The 24,984-nt window shown below is 40.6% G+C and overlaps 1 protein-coding gene across 5 annotated transcripts in view; it reads right to left on the bottom strand.

Annotated features, from left to right (window-relative positions):
• LOC121570069 (growth factor receptor-bound protein 10-like) overlaps nucleotides 1-24,984 on the bottom strand; it is a 77,567-nt gene that overhangs the window by 34,602 nt on the left and 17,981 nt on the right. For 2 of the 5 annotated variants that reach the window (XM_045208460.1, XM_045208461.1), the window contains one exon: nucleotides 11,827-11,923. In XM_045208460.1, the coding sequence (XP_045064395.1) occupies nucleotides 11,827-11,923 (97 nt within the window). Of the gene's footprint in view, nucleotides 1-11,826; nucleotides 11,924-23,327; nucleotides 23,402-24,984 lie in introns of all 5 variants that reach the window. The other 3 variants (XM_045208464.1, XM_045208463.1, XM_045208462.1) reach the window with 3 other exon arrangements.

The following is a 24,984-nucleotide window of genomic DNA, read 5'->3' on the forward strand; positions in this document are numbered from 1 at the left end:
CAGAATTTACATTTTGGATTGAGAACACCTCGTTCAGGTTTCAGGCTTATTTTGATTTGGCTGAATGATACATTAGAATATAATAGCCTCTTAGAAAAAAATATAAACTATTAAAACCAAGACTTAAAAATAACTGATATTGACACAAGATGGAGGGAATGTTGGAACATAACTAACAAAATGACAGTTAACAAAAATGTACGCTTAATCCAGTATAAACTAATGTATAGAATTTATTACACAAGAGACAAAATTCACAAATTCTACAGCACAATGGCAGAGTCATGTCTTAAGTGTAAAACTAACAATGACTCAATAATCCATGCCTTCTGGGAATGCTATGAAGTCCAAAAGTTATGGGTGGAGTTTGAAAGTTGTCTGTCAGAAGTATTACAATGTAAATGTATTTTAATCCGTCTGTCTGTATATTTCAAGACATGACATATGAGGGAGAAGTGAGATAGATAGCCAATGGGTTGGACGATACTTTTCATCTTGAAAAAAACGTATACTTAAAAACTGGAAATCAACCCATCCTCAATCGTTAACACAATGGAAAGGTCAAATGCTTTATTATCTAAATGTTGAAAGTGCGTGGGCGACAGAGAGAAACAAAATGGTTCAGTGAGGCCATGTGGCGGAGAGTGATGTGGGCTCTGGAGATGGGGGTGTGAGCATGTGGATCTGGGAAGGATGATGTTTGTGTGTGTTTGTATGCTGTCGTTTGTATGTGTATGTTTGTATTGTCAAAAATATATATATAATCTTACAAAAAATAAATAATAATAATAATAATAATAATATAATAGCCTACATACTGTCCTGGGATCAAATGGTATTTATTTTCTGTCAAATACTTTAGCTGCGCTTGACTGAGGTTGCCTAGCACAATGGAACAAAGGCAATAGTCCCAAAAGTGCAAACCCTGCCCATCCAGACAGGTTTAATCAAACGCTCAAAGTATTTGAAAAAAAAATAAAAAATACTAATTGAACCCACGTCATACTCCTACTCCTACTACTACACATACGCTCGCTCAGTCAGTCTAGCAGAGCGTCCATCTAACTGTAAGTCTGACAGCCCCTCACTGTCTCTCAGTAGGGCAACAACAGTCACAGACAGATCATTATTCAGGTTATTGTCTGTCTTATTCAGGGCCTGTCCTGTTTGTCTGTCCTGTTTGTATTCCCTATACAGAACACTACTTTTGACCAGGGGCCATAGGGCTCTGGTCAAAAGCAGAGCACTACATAGGCAATAGGGTGCATTACCTAGGCAATAGGGTGCATTACCTAGGCAATAGGGTGCATTACCTAGGCAATAGGGTGCATTACCTAGGCAATAGGGTGCATTACCTAGGCAATAGGGTGCATTACCTAGGCAATAGGGTGCATTACCTAGGCAATAGGGTGCATTACCTAGGCAATAGGGTGCCAGTTGGGACACACACTTTGTTTGTACTGTAGAGGCCAAGCCGGGGCTGGTGGCGGGACGTAGCGGTTAGCATAAAGCCCTCCACTGCGACGCAATGGTTCCCCCGGTCTCTCTCAGCATTCCAGCCCGTCTGCTTCAACGGCCGAAGCTTCCCTTTTCACTGTCTATTATTAATTTGTAAAAGGGAAAAGGCGGGCATGCCCTGGTGATAACTCCATAAAAGCTGTTTGGAATGTTTCCGATGCTTAGTAGACCATTATATGGACCGAATTCCATATGGCTTTTCTTTACAACCACTCAGGAATGTATGTATTCATTATAATCTTCCTATCTGAATTCATTATGAGTGGCGTCGTCTCAACCAAATTCCCCCCCACCCTTTCCCAATGTTATTGTGCTATACAAACCTACTAAACTAAAGGAAAAGAGGATGCGTGATAGTTTTTGCCCTAGATAATATTAGTTGCTCTTATGAGGAGTTTGGGATAACAAATCAAAAAGTACTTTAGTAAAAGTGGTGTTGACAACGTAGCCCAGTCCCTCTAACCAGCCACTGTCAATTAGCATTCAGATGTGTAGAAAACAAAGGGAACTGGGGTGGCTGGGAGTCGGGAAATGGCACAACGTCATTGGGGTGTGACGAGGAGACCGGACGATAGGAAGACAACACAGGGGAAAATGGCCCACGTGAAAGGAATCAGCGGACCCATTCTTTCACAGTTCACACAGATACAGTCTTAACTGTACAGCGTGGTTCTACAGTGGATAGGACAATACTGGGACAATACAGAGTGGCAGTACACACCCACTGAGGATATGAGGGGTGGAGAAAAAATTAAGCAAAAATCAAAGCCCAATCAGAATGAGCAGAAGCCTGTTCTTGGGAAACACTTAAATCAGCGTATTTAATTTACATCAGCTACCATAATCTCAAAAGAGCCACCCTCCTCACCACTAAAACCTTCTCTTTCATCTGAGGAATGCGCGCTTGGATATTGCCTGTTCCAGACTTCATCAAAACCTGAGCGCCAGCCGGGGCTACAAGCCAGGGCCTATGACTCTCCCCAAAGCATAAAGGAATAACTTTGGGAACAGGACTTAAATTTGGATACTTTAAATATAAGTTAACTTCTCAACTAGAAAGTGGATTATTGGAGTGCATTGGTACCATTGATAGGATTTATTACCTAGCAACTGTGTCTGTCTGGGACTGCCATCAGTCTTGTTCATCCCAAATGGCACACTATGGCCCATAGGGCTCTGTTCAAAAGTAGTACACCATATAGGGAAGAGGGTGCCATTTGGGACAGGGTGCCATTTTGAGTACAGGCCTATGCTTCAGTCCTATGGTTCAGCCCTATGCTTTAGCCTTGCAAAGGGAGGGTATATTGCTGGAAAATTTCTAAGTTTACCAGTAAACTACCAGAATGTTGGTATCTTTCAAGGAATTTATGTAATCTATCACAATACATCTAGTGGCCGTTTTGGGTACTTCAGATTATCACAGGTGTCTAATTATCTCTGGCCCTTTTTACATAAACATGTTTTAGTCATTTAGCAGCCGCTTTTATCCAGAGCAACTTACAGTAGAGAGTGCATACATTTTCAAAATGGTCCCCGTGGGAATTGAACCCACAACCCTGCAAGTGCCATTCTCTACCAAGTGAGCCACAAAGAACTCTGGCCTTATCACTTTTAAATTATATTTTAAAAATGTAAAATAAAAAATAGAATGAAAAAGCTGTAAAACATTATCCTAAATATAAACCATCAACTTAGTGAATACCATTGGTGTTTAATATGAGGTTTTCAGCATGAAATATCCTGGTATACCCTGGAAACAAGGGCTCAGTCAATTTGTTGCCTTTCAACTTCTGGCGCATTGAACACTGCTGGTAATGTCGTTAAATATAAATTATACTGAACCAAAATATAAACACAACCTGCAACAATTCAAAGATTTTACTGAGTTACAGTTCATATGAGGAAATCAGTCAATTGAAATAAATAAATTAGGCCCTAATCTATGGATTTCACATGACTGGGAATACAGATATGCATCTGTTGGTCACAGATACCTTAAAAAAAAGTGTATTTCTGTGCATTCGGATTGCCATCGATAAAATGCAATTGTGTTCATTGTCCGTAGCTCATGCCTGCCCATTCCATAACCCCACCGCCACCATGGGCACTCTGTTCACAACGTTGACGTCAGAAAACCGCTCGCCCATACGACGCCATTCACATGGTCTGCGGTTATGAAGCCAGTTGGACGTACTTCCAAATTCTGTAAAACGACGTTGGAGGTGGCTTATGGTAGAGAAATTAACATTAAATTCTCTGGCAACAACTCTGGTGGACATTCCTGCAATCAGCATGCCAATTGCATGCTCCCTCAAAACTTCTGTGACATTATGTTGTGTGACAAAACGGTATGTTTTAGAGTGGCCTTTTATTGTCCCCAGCACAAGATGCACCTGTGTAATGATCATGCTGTTTAATCAGCTTCTTGATATGCCACACCTGTCAGGTGGATGGATTATCTTGGCAGAGGAGAAATTCTCATTAACAGGGATATACATTTGAGAGAAATAAGCTTTTTGTGCATATGGAAAATATTTTATTTCAGATCATGAAACATGGGACAAACACTTTACATGTTGCATTTATATATCTGTTCAGTGTACATATGTTAAAACTATTAAATAACGTACACAGAATTTGAAAGATATGGTAATTCTCTGGTGAGGAAAATTATTTTAAAAAACAAACATTTTTTTTGACATAGTAGGGCTGGGAATTGCCAGGGACCTCACGATAAGATATTATCACAATACTTAAGTGCCGATACTATATGTATTGCGTTTCTCACGATTCTATATGCATTTGGGATTCGATACTGCGATTTTATTGCGATTTGATGTTACAAACATATTGCTCACTATATGTCTGCTGCAGAGAGAAAAGAGAGAGCGTGAGAAAATGAGTTTTGATCAGTCATGGAAATAAATGTGCTGAAAACATGGTGGCTCACTATATAAAAAGAAGATGGAGAACAGGCAATAGGATGTTCCAAAAAAATAACAATCTTGATTTTTGGAGTCAAAGTATCGATATAATATCATATAATATCTTCCAGGGTGGTGTCATCTTCAAACTTGAGTAGCTTGACAGACGCATCGTTGGAGGTGCAGTCATTGGTGTAGAGTGAGTAAAGGAGACGCAACCATGCGATGGTCTCTTGCTGAGGGATAGAGAGTCCGAGAGGTGTTTCCCCAGGTTCACGTATTGTGTCCTGTTGGTCAGGAAATCGGTGATCCACCGACAGCTGGAGTCAGATACGTTCAGCTGTTGAGTTTGTCCTGCAACCACTCTGGGATGATGATGTTAAGGCCTCATAGAAGTGAGAGAAATCCAAATGAAGTGTTTTGGTGGTGGGGGGGTGGGACCTGGAGAAGAATGCCTTGCCGGGCCTAGCCCAACCCCTCCCTGGGCCTGCCATGTCTGGATCACAACAACCCTGCAGAAGAGGGGCCCCTGAGATTCAGCCTATAGCTATGTCCTCCAGATTCAGTCCCAAATGGCTCCCTATTCCCTTAATAGTGCACTACTTTTGACCAGAGCCCTATAGTGCATTACATAGGGAATAGTGTGTCATTTGGGACCCCAGCCTCCTCCAGTCCACCATGACTTATCTCCTTATGCAATAACTGAAGGCTGCATCGAGATTCTCCACACTTCTCCCAAAGTGTGAACATGCACAATCCTCGTCATGGATTTAAAAGCATTGCATTGGTGTAAAGAATGTCTGGAGAGGGAGTGCCCACCATTGTTCAATCCATGACGGGGAGTGGGGAGTGAGCAAGTTGGTGGAGAGTGAGGATGAGATCCTGCTGCTCACAAACAGCCTAGCCAGGGGAGCAGCAGCAGTATCTGCGTCCCAAATGGCACCCTATCCTTATAGTGCACTACTTTTGACCAGAGCAGTGCCCATAAGGCTCCGGTCAAAAGAAGTGCACTAAATAGGAAATAGGTTCCATTTGGGATGCAGGCAGCAGTGTTTATCTGATCTCGCCTGCTAATCTCTCCCACCTGCCCAGCCCATCTCATGGGAATGTATGGGAGCAAGAGGAGGAACCAATCATTTTGAAGAAAGGGGAGCGTCCCATGGGGTTTCTTTAAGAATGGAGCCCAAACACATTATTCACTGCATACCACAGTCCTGTATGATAAACATCTCTTATTAACCCTTCACCGACCAGACCACACCTGGCCTTCAGTGTAGCATATGTATGAACATAGCAAATAGTAAGTCAATAGTTAAAGCAACAACACTGAACTAAAGGCAGACTTGCAAAGGCTGTGAAAGGCTGCAAAGGCGATGAATACTAGACTACTACTGGACTGGTAAATAGGACTTAAGAAATGATGGCAAAACTACCACACCAGAGACTTAAAACCTTTGGTCCCATTAACAGCACAACACAACACCATGCTCCCCATACACAGCAACAGCGCAAAACCCAAATAATCTTTCACCTCATTTCGGCCTAGTACTAATTCTCGCTACTGACGTACTTAATTATCTGAAAAATTATAATCTGCAACAGGATTTAGCCATGTCAACAAAACTGCACCTTGACAACAATACATTTCTTAACACAACAATGTTATAAAATCTTATAATAACATGTCATAACATACCCGGGTCAGTTTGTACAGTACATTTGTGTGTGTTGACAAATTATATCAGTCCTTTTCAAAGTAAACCTACAATAAACTGCTTCAATCCCCGATGTATCAAATTATTCAGGGTGCCGTTTCAACAAAAGCCTGTTGTTCTTTCTGCCTAAGCACCAATGAGGTTTATGACAAACACACAAAGTAGGTCTTAGCCCTCAGCTCTATTAAAATCCTATAAGCACAAGTGTGGGTTTTGGGGAAAAGGAGTTCCGAACTTCACAGAGGATTATAGCACTGCAACAATACCATAACACCAGAAATATGTTCCAGAAATATGTATGAGCTTCTGATATCATAAACATTGTGCTATGGATTTAGGGATGGCTATGAGTAATTGAGTACTCGAATACTCAAACTGATGTCAAAACTTGATCTTTAACCAGAGGCAAAAAAAAAATCAAATGCTGTGTGGCGACAAAGCGTCTTCTGCCAAGTTGTGCTATTTCATTGATTTCATGGTGTGAATTGTTTGTCAATGTCAATGAATTCCCTGCTATATATCAAAATTATAACCAGTAGTAAATGTAGGCTACCGTTAATCATTGCAGATTTCATTTTTTTGGGCCCGCGCTACAGATGACTTTATCAGTCCGCTAATAAAGGACTAATAAAGGCCCAGTGCACTACTATATATTTTTTAAAATTATATACATTATTAAAAATTTTCAGGGGGTGCTGCAGCACCTTCAGCACCCCTATATCCCGCGGCTACGCATGTCTGTCTGGTTTCTCCATCTTGTCACTATTGTGTGAACACCCACGCTTGAGTGCGCACAGATGTAGGCTATACCAGGATAGGCGTCGGCGTTAGAGTTCAGAAATCTGCATTTTCAAAATGCTGCGTTTTATGTTGAAAGTCAGTGTTTTTTTTATTCAGTAGTGATCAGGGGCGTGCAACTATAGTTTTCCTTCACAGAAATTCCATTAGTGCAACACATTCGTCAGAAAATAGCTTAATTTTCATCAATGACAACAGAAGTGCAACGCTAATTGGTTAGCAGCCACACAATTAAATGAGCTTACAATGAAAAAGAACAGTTTTTTTGGCAAAAAACGATGCATGGCCATCATACTGTATTTCTAATGTTTATCATAGAAAGAAAGTAGCCAGCCATTTCCTAATCTAATGTTTTGCTTGAAGTTAATCTTGCATTTTACCAGAGAAAAGGAGGCTACACCGAGTCCGTGTCAGAGCACTGTCTGCAGATAGAATCCCAGTTAGTGAATTCTCAGAGTGCAAAAGTGCAACTGAAGCACAAAATTAGTCTGACGCAGAGCAGAAATTACAATAATATACATTTTGGATCTGCGTTTAAAAAATGCAGCAAGATATTTCTTATGCGTTTTACCCTTTTTTAATTTTTTTCGTTAAAAAACGGGGGGAATGCAGCAGCTGCAATCTCGCATCACATATTTTGCCGCAGCTGTGAGTGACCCCACCAGAGCCGAGCAGATAACACAGCTCTATGGTTCAATGAATGATTCTCAAATGGCACTTGTTTTTTATTGACTGAATATACAGTGGGGAGAACAAGTATTTGATACACTGCCGATTTTGCAGGTTTTCCTACTTACAAAGCATGTAGAGGTCTGTAATTTTTATCATAGGTACACTTCAACAAAAATCCAGAAAATCACATTGTATGATTTTTAAGTAATTAATTTGCATTTTATTGTATGACATAAGTATTTGATACATCAGAAAAGCAGAACTTAATATTTGGTACAGAAACCTTTGTTTGCAATTACAGAGATCATACGTTTCCTGTAGGTCTTGACCAGGTTTGCACACACTGCAGCAGGGATTTTGGCCCACTCCTCCATACAGACCTTCTCCAGATCCTTCAGGTTTCGGGGCTGTCGCTGGGCAATACGGACTTTCAGCTCCCTCCAAAGATTTTCTATTGGGTTCAGGTCTGGAGACTGGCTAGGCCACTCCAGGACCTTGAGATGCTTCTTACGGAGCCACTCCTTAGTTACTCTGGCAGTGTGTTTCGGGTCGTTGTCATGCTGGAAGACCCAGCCACGACCCATCTTCAATGCTCTTACTGAGGGAAGGAGGTTGTTGGCCAAGATCTCGCGATACATGGCCCCATCCATCCTCCTCTCAATACGGTGCAGTCTTCCTGTCCCCTTTGCAGAAAAGCATCCCCAAAGAATGATGTTTCCACCTCCATGCTTCACGGTTGGGATGGTGTTCTTGGTGTTGAGCCCCAGACCGAGGGTGATTGACCGTCATCTTGAACTTCTTCCATTTTCTAATAATTGCGCCAACAGTTGTTGCCTTCTCACCAAGCTGCTTGCCTATTGTCCTGTAGCCCATCCCAGCCTTGTGCAGGTCTACAATTTTATCCCTGATGTCCTTAAACAGCTCTCTGGTCTTGGCCATTGTGGAGAGGTTGGAGTCTGTTTGATTGAGTGTGTGGACAGGTGTCTTTTATACAGGTAACGAGTTCAAACAGGTGCAGTTAATACAGGTAATGAGTGGAGAACAGGAGGGCTTCTTAAAGAAAAACTAACAGGTCTGTGAGAGCCGGAATTCTTACTGGTTGGTAGGTGATCAAATACTTATGTCATGCAATAAAATGCAAATTAATTACTTAGAAATCATACAATGTGATTTTCTGGATTTTTGTTTTAGATTCCGTCTCTCACAGTTGAAGTGTACCTATGATAAAAATTACAGACCTCTACATGCTTTGTAAGTAGGAAAACCTGCAAAATCGGCAGTGTATCAAATACTTGTTCTCCCCACTGTATATGGGGCAATTTAGCAATTAGAACTTATCTGTAATGGTTATGATAAATTAGACATTGTTGCATGCTGTTGGCATACAGATAAATGCGCACATATATTTTTTCCCAGTCTGGGCCTTGTGTACAAAAAATATTGTTAGTTTTTTATTTGAGTACTCGAACAGTAAAAAAATAAGTAAAATGCCCATCCCTACATGGATAACAGACAATGCGTTATCAAAGGGTCTATATTAATAATAATGACCAATGTTGAAATGTATAGTTTCAACGGTCTAAACAATGAACAGTTGCCTTTTTTGGTATATTAAACATTTTTTGGCCATTCTTAATTTTTTTTTAAAAATTTTACAAAGCGTTCTCTCATATTACTATATATAATTTGTAATGGAACTATACAAACTTTCACTGTGAAAATTATTTTATCTTTTTCCCCATTCATACGTTGTTCTTCATCCTAGATTCCAGTGCAGTGCTCTCCCTTGACAGTGAAAAATGTATAATGTAATTTCTGCTCCATTTATTTCCATGACAGCACCAAGCTTTCTCATCCACTACCAGACAGTTCAAAAACCTTCAAGCTTTACCTCCCATGCTGGGGCAATATTGTGCGTAAATCTCATGCTCCGATTATCATGGATGAAATTTGTATAGCACAATTAGATTGAAAGCTTAATTATAATGGCACCCCATGTCTTTACAAATCACCCTTTGAACTGCTGAAATGTTTACAGCGGAAGAGCCCCCAAATATATATCCTAATCTGAATTTAATGAGCAACGGAGCCCTCTGCAATAAAATGCATCAACAGTAACCCCCTAACCCATATCAAAGCGCGTGCATGCACACACAAACACTGAAAAGACACACACACACCTTAAAAACCACAACCACAATTGTTGATTAAACTGGAATACAGAAAATTTGATTGCAAATCTCAGATCTGGGAATTAACAATGTGATACGGATTGTCTGAAGCTGCAATTCCAATACAAATAGGCCACATTTCAGAAAATAATATTGTTAGTGATGTTAGTATTCTCAGAGAAAAAAACAGTGATTATTATATATATATATATATATATATATATATATATATATATACAGTGGGGGAAAAAAAGTATTTAGTCAGCCACCAATTGTGCAAGTTCTCCCACTTAAAAAGATGAGAGAGGCCTGTAATTTTCATCATAGGTACACGTCAACTATGACAGACAAAATGAGAAAAAAAAATCCAGAAAATCACATTGTAGGATTTTTAATGAATTTATTTGCAAATTATGGTGGAAAATAAGTATTTGGTCAATAACAAAAGTTTCTCAATACTTTGTTATATACCCTTTGTTGGCAATGACACAGGACAAACGTTTTCTGTAAGTCTTCACACTGTTGCTGGTATTTTGGCCCATTCCTCCATGCAGATCTCCTCTAGAGCAGTGATGTTTTGGGGCTGTCGCTGGGCAACAACTCCCTCCAAAGATTTTCTATGGGGTTGAGATCTGGAGACTGGCTAGGCCACTCCAGGACCTTGAAATGCTTCTTACGAAGCCACTCCTTCGTTGCCCGGGCGGTGTGTTTGGGATCATAGTCATGCTGAAAGACCCAGCCACGTTTCATCTTCAATGCCCTTGCTGATGGAAGGAGGTTTTCACTCAAAATCTCACGATACATGGCACATTCATTCTTTCCTTTACACGGATCAGTCGTCCTGGTCCCTTTGCAGAAAAACAGCCCCAAAGCATGATGTTTCCACCCCCATGCTTCACAGTAGGTATGGTGTTCTTTGGATGCAACTCAGCATTCTTTGTCCTCCAAACACGACGAGTTGAGTTTTTACCAAAAAGTTATATTTTGGTTTCATCTGACCATATGACATTCTCCCAATCCTCTTCTGGATCATCCAAATGCACTCTAGCAAACTTCAGACGGGCCTGGACATGTACTGGCTTAAGCAGGGGGGACACGTCTGGCACTGCAGGATTTGAGTCCCTGGCGGCGTAGTGTGTTACTGATGGTAGGCTTTGTTACTTTGGTCCCAGCTCTCTGCAGGTCATTCACTAGGTCCCCCTGTGTGGTTCTGGGATTTTTGCTCACCGTTCTTGTGATCATTTTGAACCCACGGGGTGAGATCTTGCGTGGAGCCCCAGATCGAGGGAGATTATCAGTGGTCTTGTATGTCTTCCATTTCCTAATAATTGCTCCCACAGTTGATTTCTTCAAACCAAGCTGCTTACCTATTGCAGATTCAGTCTTCCCAGCCTGGTGCAGGTCTACAATTTTGTTTCTGGTGTCCTTTGACAGCTCTTTGGTCTTGGCCATAGTGGAGTTTGGAGTGTGACTGTTTGAGGTTGTGGACATGTGTCTTTTATACTGATAACAAGTTCAAACAGGTGCCATTAATACAGGTAACGAGTGGAGGACAGAGGAGCCTCTTAAAGAAGAAGTTACAGGTCTGTGAGAGCCAGAAATCTTGCTTGTTTGTAGGTGACCAAATACTTATTTTCCACCATAATTTGCAAATAAATTCATTAAAAATCCTACAACGTGATTTTCTGGATTTTTTTCTTCTCAATTTGTCTGTCATAGTTGACGTGTACCTATGATGAAAATTACAGGCCTCTCTCATCTTTTTAAGTGGGAGAACTTGCACAATTGGTGGCTGACTAAATACTTTTTTCCCCACTGTATATATATTAAACAGTTGTCTTTATTTTCTGAGGTCAATTATGCAGCCTAAAATATGTTGCATCCTACTCCTGGAAATGTACTGACAGACCATCAATACTTACACCATATAACAAGTCTACATCTGTCAAATAATTTGAGCAGTGACACAATAATCTAATGAATATTTCCATGCCAATTTCTAAGTACTGACATTCTAAGAACACCAACCTTGATGGTTAGGAGAGTTCCGATTGGTTGACTTCTGGAAACTCGGCCCAATTAGATCTGCTGGTCTGTGATTGGAGGCTCGGTCTACATTGTCCTGCTGAGAAAAAAGCCAACAGAGCAGTCATGCCAAAAGCGTTATTCACAACTTCAGCATCACATCATAACACTGGGTTTGTCCTTGTCTATCTAGTCTAACACTCAGAGGAACATTCATTTGGTTAAGACCTTACTGTATGTAGTATCAATCTGGGAAATCATGAGGTTGAGAAAACAACACAATCTCATTGTACAGTGCCTTGCAAAAGTATTCATCCCCCTTGCCGTTTTTCCTATTGTGTTGCATTACAACCTGTAATTTAAATGGATTTTTATTTGGATTTCATGTAATGGACATAGACAAAATAGTCCAAATTGGTGAAGTGAAATGAAAAAAATTACATATTTCAAAAAATTCTACAAAATAAATAACGGAAAAGTGGTGCGTGCATATGTATTCACCCCCTTTGCTATGATGCCCCTAAATAAGATCTGGTGCAGCCAATTACCTTCAGAAGTCACATAATTAGTTAAATAAAGTCCACCTGTGTGCAATCTAAGTGTCACATGATCTCAGTATATATACACCTGTTCTGAAAGGCCCCAGAGTCTGCAACACCACTAAGCAAGGGGCACCACCAAGCAAGCGGCACCATGAAGACCAAGGAGCTCTCCAAACAGGGCAGGGACAAAGTTGTGGAGTTACAGATCAGGGTTGGATTATAAAAAAAATATCTGAAACTTTGAACATCCCACGGAGCACCATAAAATCCATTATTAAAAAATTTAAAGAATATGGCACCACAACAAACCTGCCAAGAGAGGGCCGCCCACCAAAACTCACGGATCAGGCAAGGAGGGCATTAATCAGAGAGGCAACAAAGACACCAAAGATAACCCTGAAGGAGCTGCAAAGCTCCACAGCGGAGATTGGAGTATCTGTCTATAGGACCACTTTAAGCCGTACACTCCACAGAGCTGGGCTTTACGGAAGAGTGGCCAGAAAAAAGCCATTGCTTATTGAAAAAAATAATGGTGTTCGCCTAAAGGCATGTGGGAGACTCCCCAAACATATGGAAGAAGGTACTCTGGTCAGATGAGACTAAAATTGAGCTTTCTGGCCATCAAGGAAAACGCTATGTCTGGCGCAAATCCAACACCTCTTATCACCCCAAGATGTTTTTCATCAGCAGGGACTGGGAAACTGGTCAGAATTGAAGGAATGATGGATGGCGCTAAATACAGGGAAATTCTTGAGGGAAACCTGTTTCAGTCTTCCAGAGATTTGAGACTGGGACGGAGGTTCACCTTCCAGCAGGACAATGACCCTAAGTATACTGCTAAAACAACACTCGAGTGGTTTAAGGGGAAACATTTAAATGTCTTGGAATGGCCTAGTCAAAGCCCAGACCTCAATCCAATTGAGAATCTGTGGTATGACTTAAAGATTGCTGTACACCAGCGGAACCCATCCAACTTGAAGGAGCTGGAGCAGTTTTGCCTTGAAGAATGGGCAAAAATCCCAGTGGCTAGATGTGCCAAGCTTATAGAGACATACCCCAAGAGACTTGCAGCTGTAATTGCTGCAAAAGGTGGCTCTACAAAGTATCGACTTTGGGGGGGGTGAATAGTTATGCACGCTCAAGTTCTGTTTTTTTTTGTCTTATTTCTTGTTTGTTTCACAACAAAAAATATTTTGCATCTTCAAAGTGGTAGGTATGTTGTGTAAATGAAATGATACAAACCCCCCAAAAAATCCATTTTAATTCCAGGTTGTAAGTCAACAAAATAGGAGAAATGCCAAGGGGGGGTGAATACCTTCGCAAGCCACTGTATGTTTGGCTTGCAGTACATGTGCGGCCAAGCGCGCGTGTGTGTGTACAGGCCTATACTTGGTTCTCCTCCTGCCGGTCTAAACCAGAGCATCCCCTCAGAGCAGGGCAGGGCACCACCATGACACAACACACCAAGTTGCCTCTTCTTCCACCCAGCCACCCCATGTTTTAGGCTGGATATGAGATCAGGGTAAAGAGACTAATGAACTAGAACCACCTTCTGGGTTGAGTAAAAATACTCCATACTAAGCTGTTGTCTTCAGTCAAGGCCTAGGAAGCAGTTACTGTTGTAGTAAGCTGTTGTCTTCAGTCAAGGCCTAGGAAGCAGTTACTGTGGCAGTAAGCTGTTGTCTTCAGTCAAGGCCTAGGAAGCAGTTACTGTGGCAGTAAGCTGTTGTCTTCAGTCAAGGCCTAGGAAGCAGTTACTGTGGCAGTAAGCTGTTGTCTTCAGTCAAGGCCTAGGAAGCAGTTACTGTGGCAGTAAGCTGTTGTCTTCAGTCAAGGCCTAGGAAGCAGTTACTGTTGAGGTAAGCTGTTGCTAGCTAGTTTGTCCTAGGAGATGGGTTGTTATTTTACTTGAAATGCATATGGTCCTTTTCTTTGCTGGATCTTTGTAGAATTTTGACCAGTAGTCATACAAAATCGTGTGATTAATCCACAGATAAAAGGGGAAGCCTAGTTAGTTTTTAGTTAGTTATCGTTGATTAATCTCTCCTCGTTCATCTTTTAAGCACCCACTTTGGTTTGTACGCTTGTGAAAAACCAATGAGAAGATTGCTGCGCGTCGAGCATCTCAAATAGACCTAAGTTAGTCCACAGCAGAAGGACTAGTTTTTCAGTCTATAGGATATTAATCCGGGCATAGATTGTGTTCAGAAGAACGGTGTCCAGAGGAGATAGTACAGGTGTGAAAAGCGATCCACAGGGAGAACCACAGTGTTGAGAGCCAATGTTCAGAGTTCTCCCCCGTGTTTATGCTCGTTGTTCGGTAGATAGGCTAGTTGTTTCCTTTAAAGCAACTTTGCTTTGTTCTGCCTCAGAGGTAGGCCTAAACAGCGAGTAGCGGAGAACTTAATACGATTACAGGGCTTCCCACAGAAACACATGCTCCCAGAGAACACTGTCTTCTTGGACAAAAAAAATCCCTACAAAAACAAGTGTGGGAGATCCATAATGTCAGCACTGATTGGAGTACTCACAGCATGCCCCAGGAACAGAATGTACTGTGGTCTACTACTGAGTTTGGCTTGCTAGGGTGCTCACACACACACACACACACACACACACACGTCAACACTAAGACCTCTTTTGATATGGCAGAAAAAGCTGTAGCTCTTGTAATGCCTCAGTGAGAGAGGTAATATGATTTATGAAATGGTTTTGTTGTGAAATTGAAGAGGGTTGAACATTCTTTCGTAATTTTGTACACTGGTTTTCATGGTCGACCCTTGGTAAGTATGATTCACAACTTGAAGGAGCCCACTTCAATAAACAAACACTACACAATCTTAGTTAGGCCTCTGGCCACATAGCCTACTATCACAAAATGTGTAATAATAACTCTTCTAACCAAAAAAGTAGCATCTACGCCATCTAAATCCCAACATTTAAGTTCCGTTTTTAATATGATCTAAATCAACTCACTGAGAAAAAGCAGCAGCAGTATAGTGGCCCTCTACACTCTCGTCCTCCTGACTCCAAGCTAATCCCAGTGCAAAGTGTCTGGACATAGTCTACACCACCAGACTAGACAGGGCTAAAGGTCCAGCTACCAGAGTGTGACTGATCCCTCCAGCCCAGCCCCGACCGACTCCCCCCACCCAAACGGCTGCAGCCAGTGACATGCTTGCTGGGACGGGGCCAGCCATGTATGCCAGTCCCAGCGAGCCCAGGGTTCAGCTCCAGTGAGCCCCAGCCCCCCGGAACCAAACGCACCTCAGCCTTTAACGCTGGTGCTCTATACGGCTCTCTGGGACTGGTCTGGTTAGAGCGCTAGACCCTCATCTGCTGGGGACTGAGGCATTGTCTTCCCCTTCCTCTGTTTAGAAAACATCCCCCTCCCTAACCCTTCCCGGGAATTAGCAGACCTTTAAAGCATACGTTGGGTTGGTCTGGACTGTCAACAAAAAGCCCAACGATCATACATCCTTTGACACCCTCTTGGCAATTGACTGAATGTTAACCTTGGAGATTTGGGAGCCAAAAAATAGGACTCTCTGTTTTTGCATAATTCTCAGCCATGTTTAGAGGGGTGGTATGCGCACATCCATGAAAAAACTTTTCCTAGGTGCTGGATCCGAGAAGACAACATAGAACAAAAAGTAAATCTGCACGCTGGTATAATGCTCCCAAAGATTTTAATAGGACTACGACAATGTTTTGTTCGCTTCGACAGGATAATTCTTCTCAGCCATGCCAACTCTTACAACAATATTACTACTCAATATTAACATGGGGTTGGAAATGAACTGCTCAATTCAGACACTCTGAGAAGAAGCTATTGACCTAACCACTACATGTTGGGTTTAGAGTGGTAAATAAAGTACAGCGACCAACCCACTACAACACTTTGTTCTGGTAATGCTATCTAAAAACATGGCCACCTACATTCCACTCCATAGAAATAGAATTAATAGAATAATTCTATATTTTTCTATGATCTACTCTGCCACAAACTCAAACGTATGGTTAGTACGTAGAGAGGGGTCATAGTAAAGTTGGGGTAAGATTTATGAAAAGGGGCAGATATAAGGCAGATATGGGACCAGGACTAAGGTAGGGGCCAAGACAAGGTCAGGGTTAAGGGTTTAGAACAGGGACAGTGCAAAGGTTCAGGCTGAGGTTGGGGGTTTGAACAAGGTCAAGACAAGGCCAATGTTAGGTTTGTGGTGTTGAAAGGGGAGTGTCTGACACAATAATCACACATGGGTCCTTCATGGAGCTTTGCTAAGAAGAAGCACTATGCTTTGGGATTAAAAATTTACTTGTGTTGTGTGCGATAAGTGGAATTCAAAGACTATTGATTTGCTGACAGTCCTCGTAAGGGCTAGTCTGTTAGAATATAATATTCTTAAACCCCCTGAGAGCAATTTGAGATCCTTATTAGCCTACATAATTAACTAAGAAGATTTAGTTCAATTTGGACTTTCCTCACTATGCTGTCTCTGTGGAGGATGAGAATAAGAGTAAGTGTGGCCTATTATTTGCTTCCACAGTAATGGGTGGATATAGGATAGCCTAACAGCTGTTAGGTACAGTAGGCTACTGTCATTCCTGTATTGCTATCGTCCGGCATTAACACACCCAGTACAATATAAAATAAACATAGCCCCTTTCCATATGCAGGGCTACCTCACTGAACAAGTAGGGACCTATTCATGTTTAGGCCTAGGTTCTATTATGGTAGGCATATTCATAATACTCAACACTGACTCACTTTCCTTAATAACTGACGTTATGGTTTTGCATAGTGCATTAATAACTTTTATGAGGCATTTCCTAAATGTTAGCTCTCTATAAAACCAGCATAAAGATAATTTACATTTCTCCCACCTTCAACTTCCATTGGTCATGCTATTATGTTCAAAAGTCACATTGTTTAACTCTCTTGAATAAAAACAATAACAACATGTGGTCCAATTGTCATAGTTACATTTCATTGCATGGTAACCTAACTACATGGAGATGTATTGTGGACTAGAGGCTAGGGTGAAATAGCCTACTCTACTGCTAGATGATGTCAAACTCCTAGTCTAGTAGCCTAATTCAGTAGGATACTTAGTCCTCCAACATCATGGTAAAGTCACATTTCAATTTAAATAGCAGATTTTATTGCAGTATGTTTATATAGATACGCCTACTGTTTCCTCTGAGGTTTCTCTGGTAGAGAGAGAGATGCTTTGAAACACTGAACTTGTTTTTTATTTTACAAGTCAGGGCACATTTGTAAAGTAACCCACTAGATGCCTAAAATTCATCCTGATTCAACAAACGCTGCTCAACCCAAACCTTTCCTGTCGGTCTGTGCCACAAAAATAAAGCAAAATAACCCGATTTTTGAATCTCCCAATTTGCTTCCAAGAAAAACCAAAACAAGAAAGCTTGACTTCCAGGAACAGGAAACCATATGTGTCTGCCAGAATAATCCCCACATCATTCACTCTAAAAACATCTATAAAACTCAAGGCAAAAAATTTACTGCTCTGCGAAGACCGATGTGTTTCAGAAAATAAGATCGGCTTTAACGGCTACAGCAGTGTGAAGCCAGAACCTCTGTCCCAAATGGCACGATATTTGCTACATAGTGCACTTATTTTGACCAGAGCCCTATGGGCCTTGGTCAAAAGTAGTACACTACATGGGGGATAGGATGCCATTCGGGACACAAACAGAGTCAACATGGCAGCCGACCAGATGATAAACCTATAGCTAACCTATATATTTCTCTGCAGAACTTTGACTCATGCTTATATGAGAAATGTTAAAATGTGCTGCTTCACATTGCCAAATTTGCATTTCACCTCTGTCATTTCCATTGAGCTTGTCCTTGTAATCGTATTCTTGTGAGTTCAATTCTTTGAATCGTTTAAAGCTGCAATACAGTGCATTCGGAAAGTATTCAGACCCCTTGACTTTTTCCACATTTTGTTACGTTACAGCCTTATTCTAAAATGGATTAAATTGTTTTTTCCCCCTCATCAATCTACACACAATACTCCATAATGACAAAGCAAAAACAAGTTTGCAGAATTATTTTGCAAATGTATTACAAATAAAAAACGGAAATATCACATTTACATAAGTAGTCAGACCCTTTACTCAGTACTTTGTAGAAGCACCTTTGGCAGTGATTACAGCCTTGAGTCTTCTTGGATATGACGCTACAAGCTTGGCACACCTACATTTGAGGAGTTTCTGCAGATCCTCTCAAGCTGTCAGGTTTGATGGGGAATGTCGCTGCATAGTTATTTTCAGGTCTCTCCAGAGATGTTCGATTGGGTTCAAGTCTGGGCTCTGGCTTGACCACTCAAGGACATTCAGAGACTTGCCCTGAAGCCACTCCTACGTTATCTTGGCTGTGTGCTTAGGGTCTTTGTCCTGTTGTAAGGTGAACCTTCGCCCCAGTCTGAGGTCCTGAGCACTCTGGAGCAGGTTTTCATCAAGGATCTCTCTGTACTTTGTTTCGTTTATCTTTTCCTCGATCCTGACTAGTCTCCCAGTCCCTGCCGCTGAAAAACATCCCCACAGCATGATGCTGCCACCACCATGCTTCAACGTAGGAAGGGTGACAAGTTTCCTCCAGATGTGACGCTTGGCATTCAGGCCAAAGAGTTCAATCTTTGTTTCATCAGACCAGAGAATCTTGTTTCTCATGGTCTGAGAGTCTTTAGGTGTCTTTTGGCAAACTCCAAGCGGGCTGTCATGTGCCTTTTACTGAGGTGTGGCTTCCGTCTGGCCACTCTACCATAAAGGCCTGATTGGTGGAGTGCTGCAGAGTTGGTTGTCCTTCTGGAAGGTTCTCCCATCTCCACTGAGGAACTCTGGAGCTCTGTCAGAGTGACCTTCGGGTTCTAGATCACCTCCCTGACCAATGCCCTTCTCCCCTGATTGCTCAGTTTGGCCAGGTGGCCAGCTCTAGGAAGAGTCTTGGTGGTTCCAAACTTCTTCCATTTAAGAATAATGGAGGCCACTGTGTTCTTGGGGATCTTCAATGCTGAATACGTATGTAAATAGGTTATTTCAGTTTGTATTTTTTTTTTATACATATGCAAAAATGTCTAAAAACCTGTTTTCGCTTTGTCATTATGGGGTATTGTGTGTAGATTGCTGTAACATAACAAAATGTGGAAAAAGTCAAGGAGTCTGAATACTTTCCGTATGTCACTTTTTGGGCGACCCGACAAAATTCACATAGAAATGTGAGTTTTAGATCTATCATTCTCATTGAAACAAGTCTAAGAAGCGGCAGATCTGTTCTATGTGCACTATTTCTATGCTTCCCTTGCTTTACTTTAGTTTTGTACACATTTTCCATTTTAGTCATTACCAGATGCTCTTATCCAGAGCGACTTACAGTCATACTGTGCATAATGTGGAAGTGCATACATTTTCATATTTTCGTACACCAGCTTCAAATAGCTAAAAATACAATATGTTTGGTTATGGAAAATATATTTCACAGCAGTTTAGATGGTACAATGATTCTTTACACTATACTTGCTTGTTTTGTCACATAAACTGAAATTAGGCAAACTATTACCATTTTGGTAATACTTTACTTGACACCCAGTGTCATAGCCTGTCATAACACTGCCATGACCTATTTATTTACACCTGTTTTGACATATATTGCATTATTTTATGGCTGGTTATGACACCTACATAAGAATTCGTTTTTTCCCTGCCAAGAAGTTTCCTTTCGTTTGAGTTCTTAAGTTCTTAAATATTTTGTTGTTGTTGTAATGAATTCTTTACAGTCATGATTTTTGCATCATATTTTAAAAAACACTGTCATGAAGCATTATGACCATCCTGTGTCTCTTTACTTGGACTAAGAAAATACACTTTATGACACTGTCAAGAAGCATTATGAGCATCATAATGCCAGATAGGCCTATCACATACATGCCCTTATATCCGTCATCAGTCAAAAAGAGGGTGTCTTGTCCTGCTCCTGCATTCATCCCAGTCAACTGCAACAGAGCATTGCGGTAGGTGCATGTCTGACATCAATGTGTGCGCAATTACATGCTAATTTAACATGGTCAATAAAAAAATATATATATATAAACATACTGTTGACACATAGGTTATGGTGTAATGGAATGTTTTGCCTTGTGTGGTATGTTTTTACACTCTTATGTAGGTATCATAACCAGCCATAAAATAACACAATATATATCACAACAAGTCTAAATATATGTGTCATGACAGTGTTATGACCATATTATAACAAGTTATGTCAGCTGTTATGACATATTATGACATGGTTATGACCGTGTCATAACATGTTATGATGCTGGGTGTCAAGTAAAGTGTTACCCTTTGTAGCAACCAGGAAATGGCTGAGCGATTTCTGCATAGTGCATCTTTAAATGTCACTTATTTTCTTTAGAGTTTAGGCCTTCACGGAATCATATTTATATTTTACAGTCAGTATAAATTGAAACAGTTAACCATCTTGACAAATAGAAACTACTTTAGCAAGTAGGCCAACCCCTATTTCCAAGAAATATGCCTAGTCTATTCAGTATACTAAAACATTAAACTAACCACAATACTATTTAACACAGACTCTTGAGCTCAATACTAAGTCCACATTATTACATATTTACGAACCTCATTGCATTGGCTGTTTTCGAGTTGCGAACATACTGTATGTTACAATAGTCAGAGCGACTCTGTAGCACCATTAACGGTGAGAAGCACCATCAAAGCGCCTCATGCACAGGAGATGGTTTGAGTTTAGATTCCTGGAAGGCTGTATTAGGCTGTGACGGACCTATGATCTTGTTTCTACTATCATATTAAGCTCCTCAACCTGTAAAAGCATTGTAAAAGCATTTCACCTTTTGAGAGAGCAGGTAGGGCTGTTCACTAGGACAGAGGTTACAGGCGGACAAGAGCAGAGAGATTACCATGGATAACTAATGACCAACAGACACAGACAGTTTCAAAGTTGTTGCACTTGACTTGTTGCAAAATTGTAAAAATTAGCTAGTAGCTAGCAAGGCAGCCTTGCTACAATAATAGTAGGCTATGGAATGTATACCCTCATATGGAGGATGTTCTCAGGTAACATTATGAACGTTTTTGAGGATGTATTGAAGTCAAGTGTATTTTGCTTGTGTAACAGGGTTGGTTATGTTTCCACTTGACACTGCAGAAGTATGTATTCAATGTTTATGTATTCCTATTGGTTGGCTGAATGTACATATCAATAACGTGCTATACCATTGATTACGCTTGCAGATAGGGGGAGATTGCGAACGTCAATTCTTCCCAGTCTGATATTGACATGCAAGCGGTAGGTCACGTTCTGAAATACTGTATTCTATTTTCATATTTACAATGTGTACGAGTTCACTATGTACATGTTTTGATGTATAAATATGTGTACGGTGCCTGTTAGATATTGGGGCATCCTGGGATGTGCTTTTGTATGTTATTGCTGTAAGAGCGAGTTAGCTAGCATGCTCTAATTGTAATGGTCGCATTATCTCCCTGCTAATTCAGTTATTTCCATGCTAACAGACGAATCACGAATCTACAGCCATCAACATACTGTTTTCCTGCACATCATGTGCTTCCTTGTGTTTATCGTCAGGTACTTACATGTATTATATTTTGTTTTAAAAAAGCTCATTGTTATGATGTTTGATTGCAAAATGCCCAGTCTGATATTGACATTCAAGCGACAAATCACAAATCTACAGCCATCAACATACTGTTGTCCTGCACATCTAATGTGGGTCCTTGTGTCTATCGTCAGAATAAAGACCTATCAACTGGGATCGCTGGCTGGACAGTCCTTTCTTTAAAAAGCTACACCAGTGAAAAATGGCTTGCACCGCCAGTGAACCTTCACGTAACTGTCTCACAGTCTTTGTATGTCTGCCACTGGTGGCAAACCCAGTTACCCCTCTGGGGATCAATAAAGTTAATTCGACAGACACTGTGACCCAAAGACCCATTAGAAGCAAACCAAGAGCGAGAACGCAATCCATGTGTCCATTAACTACTAAAGATACAAATTAAACTTAACCCTACACGTAGGCCTACAACAATTACAGTGGGGTCTGAAATAATTGACACCCTTGATAAAGATGAGCAAAAATGACTGTATAAAATAAATAATTAAAATACTGAGCTACATTGTACGCTAAAACAAATGGGGACATTTTACTATTTTATACTAATTCAATTGCTCAGAGAAAGAGATTTTGTTTAAGAAGTAATCTTTTTTTTTTTAAGGTAGGGGGCAAAATTATTGACACTGCTAAAGATTCTGAGAAATAATGTAGTCAAAAGTTTAGTATTTGGTCCCATATTCCAAGCACGCAATGACTACATCAAGCTTGTGATCTTTGACCCTCTGTAACTTTCTCACTCAATTCAGGGCACAATTCATTCAGGGCTATCCGTAATCATGGTAGCTCCACATTAATGTAGAAGTGTTTAGAAACATATTATATTCTTATTTACAATAAAAGTGACTCCAAAATGAAACAATACATTATTTACCATTAATTTGTATTGGCCACAAAATAATCTGAAACACAACCAAAACAAACTGCAAATGCATCCAACAAGTTTGTAAAGAGACAAGCTTGATGTAGTCATTGCACGCTAGGAATATGGGACCAAATACTAAACTTTTAACTACATTATTTATAAGAATCTTTAGGGGTGTCAATAATTTTGACCCCTACCTATTTGAAAAAAAAATATTATTACTTGCTAAACAAAAACTCGTTATTTGAGCAATTGTATTAGTATAAAATAATTTCCCCATACAATATAGTTCAGTATTTGAATTATTTATTTTATACAGTCATTTTTGCTCATCTTTATCAAGGGTGTCAATCATTTCAGACCCCACTGTATGTACTGCACTATTATATACTGTACCATATTTGATGACAGAAGTCTATCGATCCATCACTGACTGACCCAACACGGAAACATGATGCGACCTTCCAGATCTACCAAACAAAGAAAAACCAGACTTCTATTCATTAGGGCACGCAACGTAAAATGCATAAAAACCTTTTGAAACAAAACATTTAAAGTTTGTGTCAAGACCCTCCCTGTTTCAGACATTTTCTTCTGTTTGATGACTAATGAACACGACTCAGAAGATACAATTCACCTTCACTGGCATCCCACCGGCATCCCAGACCATAAGCACAAACTCATAACAGGACTACAAACACCTGACCTTTCACACAGTGTTTAATTGAAAGTAGAGCTGGGACGATAAACCGAAAATTATCGATCACTTTTGCTGATATCGTTCATTACTATAAGTAGCCTAAAGTAGAGAAATGTAAAGTTTGAAATGAAATACATTTGCTAATATGGGTGATTGATGGCAGTTGTCCCATTAACAAACTAGTAGCAGTAGTTTAAAGGATCATAAAACAATTTTTATAAACGTATAGTTCTATTTATCATTATCGCATCAATTCAGGCAATTTATTGCGATATGGATTTTGGTTCATATCCCCCAGCTCTAATTGAAAGTACAAAGAAACTGAGACATTTCCATCCATATAAAATCCAGTTCAATAGTCCTACTCAATACAGTAATTAAGTTGGTAAGCTTTCCTTGGAGTGCTGTGGCAAACCTTCAGTCAGCTTACCCAGCTCTCTCTCACTCCCTCTCCAACACCGCCTTGGAGCTGAGCCCAGAATCCCATAACATTTACTAGTTATATAACCCCAGGATAAAGAGGCTGTTTCTGCCCATTATTTACCAATTAAAAAACGGACAATGTGAATGAGCCCGTCGAGGAAGAGATCAGATGCATAGGCTAGCTACTTCTAGGAACTGTTGAACTAGTTGAGATACTTTGTGTTCAGCAGTTTAGCTGCATGACTAAACGAGTGTGTCTTATACTAGAAAAGTGGACATAGCCTATTCATATCCTATTCTTTAGCCTTAACCACAGTGAAAGCCCAAGGGGGTGGTGGATGACATGCTAAAATCCCCACAGCACAGGCTTCCTAAATAGCCCTTTAGGGCTGGATGGGTCGAACTCTCCCCTACAGGGCGAGTGACCAGGCTGATTGATAGCCTATTTCCCACTGAACTGCTGCATGTGGAAACAAACAACGTAAAATAAAATTTTAAAAAAGCCCCTCAAAACAATCCGGTTAATCCGTTGATTGAGGCCAACGCTGACGGTCTTACGTCGAGTCCAGATTCCCCATGCTGGGCCATGCACCATGTGAATCACCATCAATGTATTCAGCCCAACGGAATGTGCATCCATGCCACTGCCATTCATTGGCTCTTCTGTTTTCATTCATGCTCTGCCCCTAAATCTATTGGCCATGACAGGTACATTCACAGCAAGTTTTTTTTGCTACAGCCCAGCTGAGAGAGTGGGGCTCTGGTTTTTGCCCGTCTTCCCTCAGCTCTGGCTCTGGGGTGAGGGAGGGCTTATAGCAGGGGTACTGGGAGTGTTTAAACAGTCTTTTACTAACCACTCCATGTATAGTTTTATAAACAGTTCCATATGTTAGATGCATATAGAGTGTTTTCTTTTCTTTTTTTCACGTT

This window comes from Coregonus clupeaformis, chromosome 28, assembly GCF_020615455.1.
Source record: "Coregonus clupeaformis isolate EN_2021a chromosome 28, ASM2061545v1, whole genome shotgun sequence".
Taxonomy (NCBI): Eukaryota; Metazoa; Chordata; class Actinopteri; order Salmoniformes; family Salmonidae; genus Coregonus; species Coregonus clupeaformis.